At 53.1% G+C, this 13,007-nt stretch overlaps 1 protein-coding gene across 3 annotated transcripts in view; it reads left to right on the top strand.

The window, feature by feature from the left end:
- Nucleotides 1-13,007, top strand: part of ABCA3 (ATP binding cassette subfamily A member 3) — a 41,326-nt gene that overhangs the window by 2,745 nt on the left and 25,574 nt on the right. Inside the window, exons 2-9 of one of the 3 annotated variants that reach the window (XM_061400845.1) lie at nucleotides 4,617-4,822; nucleotides 4,953-5,170; nucleotides 5,780-5,996; nucleotides 7,083-7,153; nucleotides 7,397-7,661; nucleotides 8,598-8,725; nucleotides 9,382-9,547; nucleotides 12,630-12,889. In XM_061400845.1, the coding sequence (XP_061256829.1) occupies nucleotides 7,100-7,153; nucleotides 7,397-7,661; nucleotides 8,598-8,725; nucleotides 9,382-9,547; nucleotides 12,630-12,889 (873 nt within the window). In that variant the 5' untranslated portion in view covers nucleotides 4,617-4,822; nucleotides 4,953-5,170; nucleotides 5,780-5,996; nucleotides 7,083-7,099. Of the gene's footprint in view, nucleotides 1-4,616; nucleotides 4,823-4,952; nucleotides 5,171-5,779; nucleotides 5,997-7,082; nucleotides 7,154-7,396; nucleotides 7,662-8,555; nucleotides 8,726-9,381; nucleotides 9,548-12,629; nucleotides 12,890-13,007 lie in introns of all 3 variants that reach the window. The other 2 variants (XM_061400844.1, XM_061400843.1) reach the window with 2 other exon arrangements.

Genomic DNA, 13,007 nt, shown 5'->3' with positions numbered 1-13,007 from the left:
CCTCCAGATGACCATGTCCCTGAAGCATGGCCTTGAACCTGGCCTTACAGGGCCCTGGGGCCGTGACCACGTCTTGTAGATTTGTTCCTACCTTATCCACAGAAGGGCCAGTTGTGTGAATAAGCTGTCCAGAAGCTCTTTTCCAGGGCACTGCTATATGTAAAAGAACTGGATCATGCACTACCATGTATTTATTAGAAAATAAAACGTTTCTAATACATTTATTAGAAAAGATAGCCATGTGGGCACTTCCCCAGTGATTCACTGGTTAAGACTCCACAGGGTCATGAGTTCGATCCCTTGTCAAGGAACTGAGATCTCACATGCTGTGCAGTAGCAGAGCCAAAAAATAGGTAAATAAGTAAAATTTTTAAAGATAGCCATATGCTACTGTCCTTAATATCATGGACATAGAACCATGTCCATAGAACCATAGAGGCAAAGTGAACATGATTAATTTTTTCAATAGCGTGAAATCTATTGCACAAATGTGTGCTGTTCTTAAAAGAGAGCCAGGTGATCAAGTCTACATCCCATTTATGAACTCTTGGTGAGGCCTGAGCCCAGCATCTGCAACTCTGGTTCTGAGTTCTCTGTCTGTCAGTTCCTGGTTTTCTAGCGGTCCACAGTGAACTTCAGGAAAGCATGCAGACTGTGCTGTGCGCCTGATACTTATTTGTCAATCCCAGCCACCAATTGTGCCAGAGCTCTTGATGAATCTGGGCTGCTGAGTGTTCAGGGGCTCTCAGGTGTGGGGTGGACGTTCTGGCTCCTAAAGCTTTTGCTGTTCAGGTGCAAGCGTTCACGTAATGGTGCTCTTGCCGCATCTGTGGCAATACTATCACGCGCTGGTGTAAACATCCCCAGACTCTGTGTTCATAAATGCTGTGTTCTCAGCACAGGTTATTTTGAAAAGCTGTAGCTCACGCATTTTCACCTTTTCCTTGAAGGGATAGATTTGAGTGCATTGGCTTAAAACCAGTAAGCTAACTGACAGTCTGCTGCACTCCTTTGTCACTAGAGAAAAAAGAAAAAGATTTCCAGGTTTGAAACTTCTCGTGAAAGAAAATGTATATTTCCTTCTTAAGTTCTAAGTGCTCACGAGAGACGCTCACCAAATCACTGCAAAGTATCATAAAGCTTTGGCTCTTTAAGTGTCTGCTTAAAGCCACGATATCCCGAAGTGTGTAAACTCCAACACACCTGAGAGATGTCAAGTAAACCAGCAGGCGAGGGCCCATTATCAACCACGTGTCACAGAGTGATGACAGAGCCCCTCTTCCATCAGGGAGCCGCAGCCACTGACACACAGGCCAGCAAGAGTGCCAGGGTGCGTCCCTGTATTAAATATTAGTAAAACCAAATTTTCCCTCATTTCTAAAATAGAATTTCTCACCATTCCTTTACTCCAGATTGTCTTTCCCATCATGCTTGAAGACCAGCAGTGGGGCTCACTGGGAACCATCCTCTATACATATGCCTACTGTTTTCAGTCTGATTTTTTTATGTTGCTTGGGAGTATTGGGACATTCACCTGTGGAATCCATTGAATCAGATATTTTCACAATTTAAGAGATCATGTACTAGGTAAAAGATTAAGCAAAACAGAACACCCTCGAGCAGAATTACAGCACTTCTGGATACCCCTCTACCCACTCTCCGCCCCCACCCAGGTTCCACCCCAGTTCCCTTCCTGGCAGAGAGTCCCAAGGCCCTGGTTGACTCCCCTTCCTGATTCAGTCCCTGCCGCTCCTCCCCCGCCACTCAGAGTTACTTTCTGTTCCCCACTGCTGCTGCTGCTGCTGCTAAATTGCCTCAGTTGTGTCCGACTCTGTGCAACCCCATAGACAGCAGCCCACCAGGCTCCTCCATCCCTGGGATTCTCCAGGCAAGAACACTGGAGTGGGTTGCCATTTCCTTCTCCAGTGCATGAAAGTGGAAAGTGAAAGGGAAATTGATCCGTCGTGTCCGACTCCTAGTGACCCCATGGACTGCAGCCTACCAGGTTCCTCCGTCCATGGGATTTTCCAGGCAAGAGTACTGGAGTGGGGTGCCATTGCCTTCTCTGTCTGTTCCCCACACACACTCTTTAATTTCTCCAGAATCCTATAATGCCCTCCCCACCCCAAGGAAACTGGTCTCCTGTGTAACCTCCTGCGAGCCTTCCCAGAGCCACACACTCACACACACACACACACACAATCCGGAGCTCCTCCATAATCATGTGATGCTTCATTTGGCTTCAGCTGTAGCGATCACAGGTGGCACTAATGGTAAAAAACCTGCTTGCCAATGCAGGAGACGCAAGAGACGTGGGTTCTATCCCTGGGTTGGGAAGATCCCCTGGAGGAAGGCATGGAAACTCACTTCAATATTCTTGCCTGGAAAATTCCACGGACAGAGGGACCTGGCGGGCTATATATACTCCATGGGTCTGCAAAAGAGTTGAACACAACTTTTCAGAACACAGTCTGAAGCAACTCAGCACGTAGCGATTACAGTCCACGCGAGCATTTGCAGACTGTGAACTCCTTGGATTAAGAACACTGAATTTCATTTCCAAATCCTTAGTACCTGATGTAAGTGCCCACCACACATAAGCACTTAGCAAGTGTTTGCTGGATGAGTAAATGCTTTTTTGCAAGGCCTCAGGCTCCGCCAGCACACAAGTACTCTCATGTCTTCTTCAGTGGGTACACACATAGGCTTAAAACCGCTGACTGTTGTGGGCTCCCTGTGTCCATCAGGAAATGCTTTCCCAGCTGAGATGGGCCCTTGCCCACCTTGGTCCTCAGGAAAAGCACCAAGACCCAGCCAACGTCACCAACAAGGCCATCTCTCTCTGTTCTGCATCTGTGTTCAAGAGGGCAGAGCTGTGATTGTCTGCTCTCCATGATGAGGGGATTTCACACCTTGGCCTTGCTGAGACCCCTCCCACCCAGCCATGCCTCCCTCCACGCCTGTGCAGACTTGGCTTCTGTGGAAGGACAGGTGCCAAGCTTGGGACATATCAGAACATGTGATGGAACGCTATGTGCCAGGCCCCAGGGGCCTGTCCAGTTCTTGCTGGCCTTGAGGCCCGCTTGGCAGTGACCTTTTCCAGAAGTGTTTTGTTGTTGTTTAGTGGCTAAGTTGTGTCTGACTCTTCATGACTCCATTGACTGTAGCCCGCCAGGCTCCTCCATCTGTGGGATTTCCCAGGCAAGAATACTTCCCACCATTCTGTTCTGTGTATGCAGAGATAAAAGCTTCTTTTGCTTGGGTGCATAGAAACTGGAGGACATATTCAAGCCCATAGTGAAAAAGTCCCCAAATCAGGAAGGAAGGTATCAGGACTCAGCACGTGCTGGCGCGCACCCGACACGGTGCTCCCAAACTGGGAGCATGGTTTTCAGAGGGACCTGGTGCACCCTCGAGAGCATGCTCAGGAGTGAGCAGCCCACGGCTGCACTCACTCTGAACCAGCTCAATTGCTCACCTGAAAAGCAAACACTGAAATAGTCAATGATTTGTGTAATGTTTAATGTTTTAACAGTAAGCAAACAAGCCTTTCCGTGGTAGAAAGAGCTTTCTCTTCCTTTGCTGGCTCCGTCCCGGGATGTGTGAAGTGAGCCCAGTGAGAAGTCCTCAGATGTTCTTGAGGGGCTCTGCGGGCAGAGCCTGGAGTGGACCCACCTGGGCTGGTTCTGGATCCCAGCACCATCCCCCACCCTGCACCCCGCCGCCACTTCTGGGAGACTCTGAGTGCCTCGGCCTCAAGTGTTTTGAGGAACTTGAACTTCCTTTCCTCGTGTACATTTGCTTTCATAACCAGAAAGCTTCCCAGATTTTGTAATTCTGGGAATCTCCTGCTTTAAATTCCTTTTGCACTCAGACAGAGCAGACCACTGGTATGGCATTCAGGAAGACTTCAGATAGAGCCAGCTGGCGCAGAGCCATGTGGGGAGACAGAAATACATACAATGGGACTCCCCTGGTGGTCTAGTGGCTAGGACTCTGCGCTCCCAATGCAGGGGGACCAGGTTCGGTACCTGGTCAGGGAGCTAGATCCCACGGCTAAAACTAAAAAAGATCCCACGTACTGCAGCTAAGACCCGGTACAGCCAAATATATTAATTAAAAAAAGAAATACATACTATGTATGGTAGTGAGGCTCCAGGGATATGCTTTCTTTTGGATTTCTAGTGTTAGGTTCTGGGGGAAATATGTACAGATTTTATAGTGGTGTTTGCTGCTTTTAGGGTACATAAGACTGTAGGGGTTCCATGGTAAAAACAGACCGGGAGGGTGGGATCCTGGGACAGTCGCTTCCTCCTCATCTGAGAAAGGAGGAGGGTACCAGAGCCAGGGCTGGGTTCGGAAGTTCTGAAATATAAAGAATAGGAAAGGAAAGTCTCTCATGGTTTGTGGCACTAGAAGAGAGAACACAGTGCCTCTCCAGAGTTCTTGGTTTCCGGGAATCCAAGTTTCTTTGATAGTATTTGGTTCTGCTGAAGTAAACCTGCTTGCGATCTCTTTTGCACTTTGATTTTCTAACTCAGTGAGGTGTTTTACGATTATTTTTTTATTTTTTGAATTATGCCCTGACGCCCACCCCCTCCCCCATTTGCCCAAAGGTGCCGGAGCGTCATGCCAGCGAGCCCCGGGCCCCTCCCGATGTCCCATGAGGCGTCCGTGCTCCCGAGCTCCAAGGTCAGCCCCCTGCACTCCAGAAGCCTGCCAGCCCCACCCCTGAGCCGTTCGCGCGGGGCCACCTCCTCCCAGCCAGACCTCCCGTAGCCCCAGAGGAAGGCCTCAGCCAGGAGCCACTGCCGGGACTCAGGTCAGTTCCCCAGCGCCGCTGTCCGGGGTTCTGCTCATGGGAAGCTGGACGGGCTGTCTCTCTGCCTTCCCAGCCCCCCTGCTCCTGGAGAGGTGGGATTAAGCCTGGGGACATGTCCTTTCTTGGCCAGACCTTTCCAGAAAAGGAAGTCATTGACTCCTCTGTCCAGAAGACGTCTTTGAACTGTGACCTTTTCACCCTCCGCTCTTGGTCAAGGAGCAATCGTCTTGGCCTCACCAGGCGCCCGTCAGCCAGCCGTGCGGATGACCAGCCCCTCTGGAGGCACCCCTTCCCCAGCTTAGCCTGAACCAGTTCTTGAAACTGTTCACAGACCACAGGCCTTCGTGGGTAACGCTACACAACTACTCTTTTATTAATGGTCTACGATTTCTCTTAAGACAGGTTTTCCAGCTTGTTAATTCTAAAAGAATTCGGATGACTTACTAAGTTGCTGCTTAATAGCACTTCATACTATCTTAGCTTTAATCGCTTCGTATTTTAACTGTGCGGTTAATGAAAAGCCATATTTTAAGTTAATTTGTAAATAACTTCTCGCAGTTGTGTTTTCTATTAATATTTATTGAGTGCCCTTTAAAGCATACATTTTGAGGAACTACCATTAGACAGATACGGACAGCCACATTTTTTTTTTAAAGCAAGAGTTTAATTTAAAAATGAGCTTTCCTGAAAATGATTTTCAACTAACTAGAGACAGAAGTAAAACTGGCTGTTTCAGAAAACAAATGAGCTCTCGCTCTGTGAGCACTGGGTCTGGAGGTGGGTTCTCTGGGCTGTAGTGTTGGAGTGGGTTAACTAGGGAAGGATTTTCCAGCCATTTGTCTGAGTCTCCCTCACGTCCTGACCCTCCTGATGGGCGGTGTTGGGTCCGTGTGAGTGTGGGGCCGGCTGGTCACACCCAGGACTCTTGCTGTGAGTCATGGGCGCTTCTCCCCACAGGCAGGACCTGGAGCTGTGAAGGGCCCCTCTGCGCTCCAGCTGCGTCCTTGGCGTGGACGGTGACCAGGAGCTCTCGGGCCGCCCTCCTCTGCTGGCCTCACCGCCCACCTTAGCTCCAGCCTCGGCCTTCATGCCTTCGGCTTCTGGAACCACGTGCTTCTAGCCGCGGGCGCCCTGGGGCCTTCCTGAGCTCCTCCGACCCCCTCCTTCTCTAGAGGTTGGTGTGGCACCGTGTCTCTGCTTCTCACACTGCAGTCTCAGAAAGCGGATTTCCCTCAATCTAGGGAGAGCTTGATAAGCCTCTGTTCTTGTTTCTGCTGTCTCTGTGTTTGGTGATCCATCTCGCATCAGATTCTCCCAGCTCCGTGTGCTGGATTTAAATTAGAACATTCGGGGTAGGAGGAGGTTCAAGAGGGAGGGGACATAGGTATACTTACGGCCGATTGACGTTTTTGTTCAGCAGAAAGCACCATGACATTGTAAGGCAGTTATCCTCCAGTTGAAAAAATATCAACTTTCACAAGTGACTTAGGTAGATTCTCTCTAGAGGAAAGTGATCAGTGTTGTCAGGTGGAGGCCCGCAGGCCACTGCTCACAGTTAAAGCAGGAAAAACTGGTCCTTAGGGCTCCAGGCGGGAGAGCACGCGCCCTCTGGCCACTTTTGTGTCCTGTGGTGTCGGCTCCCGGGTGAGGGCCCTCACTGCTCCCCCACAGCCCTCTCCAGCTCTCAGACATCAGCCCACAGCCAGGACTCTGAGCTGACTTTGCTTTTACTGTCCTAGGATGGTGGAGAGTAAAGTGTCAGGGCTGGGATTCCATCAGTCTGAGTTTCGGCCAAGAAACTGCACATTCAGGGACTTCCCTGGTGGTCCAGTGGCTAAGACTCTGCGTTCCCAGTGCAGGGGGCCCAGGTTCCATCCCTGGTCAGGAAACTAGATCCCATATGCCACAACTAAGACCCGGCATATCCACATAAATGAAAAAAAAAAAAAAGAGAGAGAGACAGCACATTCATATCAACTGCAGAGAACGTGTGAATCACGATTGCCACTCTGGTGGTCACGGTGCAGCTGGTTCCAAAAGAAACTAAGTCAGCTTCCTAACAGGGCGTGTGTTCCTGGAACTCACAGAACAGGACAGAACAGACCTGGCGCCCCCTCCTCCCGGAGCTGGTCTGAGTCAGACTGGGACACAGGTGCTGAGGATCTGTGTCTCAGGACCAACTGTCCCCCCACCTCCCACCTTCCGCCAACACCATTCTCGTCTCACCAACACCCTGACCCTGTCTTTGATCTACGACTAGCGGCCCCTCCAGAGAGGATGGCGGTGCTCAGGCAGCTGGCGCTGCTGCTCTGGAAGAACTATACTCTGCAGGTGGGCCCAGCTCTGTGGGTGCTGGGGGCAAGGGGCCTGGTGGAGGGGCATCGGTGGGAGGGGCTGCGGGGCCCTCCACCTCCAGCTGAGGGGGTGGTGAGGGGCCTGGTGGAGGGGCATCGGTGGGAGGGGCTGCGGGGCCCTCCACCTCCAGCTGAGGGGGTGGTGAGGGGCCTGGTGGAGGGGCATCGGTGGGAGGGGCTCTGGTGCTCTCCCTCACCCCGAAGTCCCGTCTCTCCCCAGAAGCGGAAGGTGCTGGTGACCCTCTTGGAGCTCTTTCTGCCCCTGCTGTTCTCTGGGATCCTGATCTGGCTCCGCCTGAAGATACAGTCAGAGAACGTGCCCAATGCCACCCTCTACCCCAGCCAGTCCATCCGAGAGCTGCCCCTCTTCTTCAGCTTCCCCCCGCCGGGGGCCACCTGGGAGCTGGCCTACATCCCATCCCAAAGTGAGGCGGTGCGCACAGTGGTGGAGAACGTGCAGAGGGCGCTGGTGATCAACCTGCGAGGTGCGGTGTCTGGGGCGCGGGGGGCGGGGTCCGGAGCGCTGCTAGGCTTGGGCCTCAGGGCAGGGCTGGTGGTGCAGGAGCCGGGCAGCGGCTGGGTGGACCCTGCCGCCCCCATCGTGGCCGCACTGCCCGAATCCCTCGGCCGTGTGGAGTCTCGGTGTAGCAGGAACCAGGGCCGTGAGGGTTTGCAGCCCCCAGCTGTTCGAGTGGGGATGGCATCCACGTACCCCAGAGAAGTTCTTTGTCACGAGGGCGAGGCGTGTTTCCAGTGCCCAGTGCCAGGGACCTCTCCTGGGATGTGGTTTGGTGAGGGCGGCTCTGACAAAGGTCAGCAGGAAGCCCACTAAGGGACATCCCCAGGAAACGTGCAGCCGCCCTCATTAGGTCTGTGCTCTCAGAACCGAGAGTATCTCCCCTTTTCTCTTGCCCTTGGTTTGGGCACCGCTCTCCCTTGATCTGTACAGTCCAGTGCAGCCAGCACTTAGGGCAAGGTTTCTGCTTCCTCCCTGGGGGATTAAGAGTCAAATCCTTCACGTGGAACGCGGTCTGGATGAGAGAGATCCCTGAACAGACTATATGTTCACACCCCCTTGGGTTTTTAAAGCCCACCGTTACGGTTCTGAGAGAGAGACTGAGGTGGGCTGCAGAATCCAGGGCAGGGCAGCCACCCCCAGAGAGGGGCCGGTCACCACTCAGCGCTGCTGCCGGCCCAGCTCCGGTTCTCAGCTTCCCGAAGCCCAGGCCCCGCCTGGATGGTGAGGTTCTGCCAGTCTTCACTGCGGCCCATCTCTGCCAGAAACAAAAGCCTTCTGGAGTCTTAGGAGAGGTTTATAAAGTGCTAGAGAAACTTGGGAGTTTTAGTCCTTGATCTGAAGGTGCAGTTTTTTCAAGCAGAGCAGGCGATTGGGCAACTCCAGGCGCCCCTTCTCCCCATAGCTCGCGGCTTCACCTCCGAGAAGGACTTCGAGGACTACATCAGATACGACAACCGCTCCACCAATGTGCTGGCCGCTCTGGTGTTTGAGCACACCTTCAACCACAGCCGGGACCCCCTGCCACTGGCGGTGAGGACCCCAGCCCCAAAGAGACCAGCTGCTTCTCCAGGAGCCAGGCTGCTGGTGGTCATGGCCCCCTCCCCACCCACAGACGCTCTGCCTGCCTGGGAACAAATGTGACTGTCCCCTGCATCCAGAAGTTTTAGAGGCCTCGCCTGAGGACAGTGGCTGTGGACTGTCGCTGTGGCCCCACTGTCCCGTTGTTCTGTAAAAGGCATTACTGATCTCCCTGGACAGAATCAAATAGGACAAGTAGGAAAGCCACAGATACTTGGAACTTGGTGCCACATAGCATTAAAACTTCAGTCACACGTTTAAACAAACAGAAAGAAAGGTTTTCTGGTTCCCCTGCCGGCATTAAGGCTGGGAAGCCATCGGATCCCCAGCCTTACGCTGGAGGCCTGCTGGTCAGCGGTGGTGCGTCACAGGTGGAGTTCCCATTGGTGACGCAGAGGAGGGTGGTGATGGGTGGTGCAGAGATGCCCCCGGGCTCCCTGTGCCCCAGCAGGACCACTCCCTCCCACCTCCTGAGACCCAGACCTTGTTGGGGGGGTAGTGCTGAGGTCACAGGAACAAAGGTCCCCCAGCCCCCTGACACTGGACGTGGACGTTTGCTCCTCTGGCCAGACCCCTGACAACGCTTGGTTTTCTCTTTACTTCTGCAGGTAAAATACCACTTACGCTTCAGTTACACACGAAGAAACTACATGTGGACTCAGACAGGCTCCTTTTTCCTGAAAGAGACAGAGGGATGGCACACCACTTCCCTTTTTCCACTCTTCCCAAACCCAGGACCCAGGGAGCCCACGTCCCCTGATGGCGGAGAACCTGGTGAGGAGCACTTTCAAGGGGCCTTCTTCCCTCCCCGGGTGCTGGCTGGTGATAGTCACGTGGGGGAACCCACTCTGCATTTCTTTGGAAGAAGGTTTTTTTAATAATCTTATTTATTTGTTTATGGCTGTGCTGGGTCTTCGTTGACATGTGGTCCTTCCTCTAGTTGCGGCGATCAGGGGCTACTCTTCCTTGCGGTGCCCAGGCTTCTCGTTGCGGTGGCTTCTCTTATTGCAGAGCACAGGCTCTAGGCTCACAGGCTTCAGTACTTGTGTCTTCTGGGCTCTAGAGCACAGGCTCAGTGGTTGTGGTACCTGGGCTTAGTAGCTCCATGGCATATGAGGTCTTCCCAGATCAGGGATCGAACCTGTGTCTCCTGCATTGGCAGGTGGATTCTTTACCACTGAGCCACCAGGGAAGCCCTGGAGGAAGATTTTTTATGAGTATTAGATCTTCTTTGCAGAAGAACGGGAGCTTCCCAGGTGGCACTAGTGGTAAAGAACCCACCTGCCGATGCAGGAACGTAAGAGACTAGGGTTCCATCCCTGGGTGGGGAAGATCCCCGGGAGGAGGGCACGGCAACCCACTCCAGTGTTCTTGCCTGGAGAATCCCATGGACAGAGGAGCCTGGCGGGCTACAGTCCATGGAGTCACAAAGAGTCAGACAAGACTGAAGTGACTTTGCACGCATGCAGTAGAAGGAAGACATCCAGTAAGCCTGGATTCTGAGAGACCAAAATAATCTTTAAAAACATCTAAGGCTGTCTGTTTCCAGGAGACGTGGGCTTTCATATTTCTGTTTTTAAGGAGCTTCGATTTGCACAGGGTCTTTAGGGGTAGATTCCGCATTTCCCTTCTCTCCTGCCCTTCTCTGTGTACAGTTTTATAGGTTTTGTAAGCTCTGTGGTCCTTGTGTAAGTGTCCACGATTTCATTGCATCAGTGGAGTGTTTGCAGAAGTCAGATCTCGGCTTGTTGTCCCGTCACGGCGTGGACTGGTCTATCCAGTGGAACTCTGACGTGTAGTTGACTTGTTTGTCTCCTCTGACCATGGTCCCATCTTAAAACTGAGTTTCTGGGCTCCAGGACTAGGCTTTGCCCTCAAGCTAAGACCTTCAGGCAGCATCCTGGGTGTTTCAAAGAATGTAGAATTCCTAGGTCTGCAAGAGGCAGAACTTGTTAGAGAGTCTGATGAAAAGACCCCAGGAATGTCCCTAGACAGAGCTGGGACTGCAGGAGGCGGCCAGCCTCTGGAGATGCATTTCAGAGGCCAGGGCCCTGTCACCAGGCTAAAGTTCCAGGGAAAAGGTTTAAATCAGAAAGTGGAGCTGGGACAAGCAAGGCAGGGTGAAGTGTATAAGGCCCCACAGTGGAGCCCCGAGTAGGTCCCCGAGTGGGGAGGAGAAGCCATGTCAGCTCCCACACCCACTGCCTATGGCCAGCGGCAGGAAACCCTGGCCACGGTGACCCAGGGCAGCGCTGTCCCTCCTGTTTGTGGGGACAATTTCCTAAGCTTGGAAGCAATAGAGGAAGCAGTTCCCCAAGGAAAAGCATGACAGATTTCACTGTGTACAAACTTTAAATCTGCTTAAAAAAAAAAATAAAAGGAAAAGATAGAACAATGATTTTAAAACAAGAGACTGGGAAAACATTGCAGCAAATGATGAAGGGTGAATGTTTCCTGCGTCATAAAGGACTCCTTAGGCCACATCAGCTTAAAAAACCCACGAAGATCCCGAGAGGCGTGGAAAGGACGTGAAGCTGCCACACAGCACCGCACCCCCTGCCATGAGTTAGGCCAGGGTTGTCCCCAAGCCCACCCCCAAGTGTCCATACCTTAGACCCCTGATCCCTGATAAAGACACAGCCCCTGAAATAGCCTGAAAGGAGAAAATCCAAATACACAAAGATGTTTTCCACAGCATTATTTATGATCATTAAAATTTCAGCTGTGGGGCCATGATTGATCACAGAGGGTAGCTGCTCGTCAGTGTTGAGCAACCACAGAGGTTGTGGTGGTGAAGACCCCGCAGCAGCATACGTGGCCTCGTGGGGGAACCACATGTGAGCAGGAGGCAGGCAGGGTGTTTCCTGGGGGACGCTGGCTTTCAAGCCAGGAGACCAGGGTCCATCTTGGCTGCGGCCCCTCCTGCTGTGCGGGGGCTCCACACCTGGGCCTCAGTGGCCCTGTGTGTCCCATGAGGACAGTGTTGCCTATTCTGCAGGGTGTTCGTAAAGACAAGAACTAAACCGCCACCCCACACAGCAAGGGGTACCGTTCACTGGGCGCCTGCTGTTACCGCAGCCATGAAACCACTTACTCTCAAGGGAGATGGCAGACATGATGACCTTGTGCAGGGGGTGGGCATAGAATTGCTTTTCTGTTTTCTAGAGGCAGCTGACAGTTTGGTGTCAGAGGACATTAGGTGTTCCAAATATCACTCACTATTTTAGGGACAAGGGTGCCCACGCCACCCAGGCCTGCACCCCACATCCCCCGGGGCTCGGACCTCAGGGACCCAGGCCGCCCTTCTGAGGCTGTGTCCACTCTTCCGTAGGCTCAGCCCCTAGCAGGCCTTGCTCTGGACCAGAATATGTATCGTCCCTCTCTTTTTCATTGTAAAAGTTTTATCACGGACTCCTGTGAGGAGTCAGGGCCAGCAGAGAAGGATCACTGAGTGCACAGAGCTGTGTAGCGCTGGCCTCTGGTCTGTGGATCCTGCCTCCCTGTGAGATGGGAATGAATGTTGCTGATCAGCTGGTCTCAAGGGAACAAGACTATTGTCGATAAATATTATCTCAGTAGGTCCTTAAAAGCAGGCAAGGGAGGCAGAAGAGAGACAGAGAAAGATGTGATGACATGGAGGCCGGTCAGAGAGATGCTGCCTGGATGGCTGGGAAGGTCGAGGGAGGGCTCAGGAGCCAGAGAGGAGTGAGCGGCCCCTGCGAACGGCAGGCCTGCAGGAGACCTCAGCCCGTCACCAGCTCGGTGCCCACAGTGCTCCGAGCACCTGCACTGGGATGTGATGTCCCCCATGCGTGTCGCCCCCACAAGCCAGAACACCCTCTGCCCCTGCACGCAGGTTACATCCGTGAGGGCTTCCTGGCCGTGCAGCACGCGGTGGACAGGGCCATCATGCATTACCACGCCAACGCCTCTGCGCACCAGCTGTTCGAGAAGCTCACGGTGATCGCTAAGCGGTTCCCTTACCCACCTTTCATCTCCGACCCCTTCCTGGTCGCCATCCAGTACCAGCTTCCACTGCTGCTCATGCTGAGCTTCACCTACACCTCCCTCAGCATCATCCGGGCCATCGTGCAGGAGAAGGAGAAGAAGCTGAAGGTAACCCTTCTGTGTCTGCCTGGAGGGACCCTGGGTTTTGGTTCTGTGCAGCCACAGGCGGTCCTGTCCTTAGTCCTGCTGTCCGGCCTGGGCAGTTTCTGGGCATTGAGGTCACCGG

Source organism: Bos javanicus, chromosome 25, assembly GCF_032452875.1.
Source record: "Bos javanicus breed banteng chromosome 25, ARS-OSU_banteng_1.0, whole genome shotgun sequence".
NCBI classification, from domain to species: Eukaryota; Metazoa; Chordata; class Mammalia; order Artiodactyla; family Bovidae; genus Bos; species Bos javanicus.
Note: the sequence above shows the minus strand (reverse complement) of the source record. Positions and strands in the feature narration are given on the sequence as shown.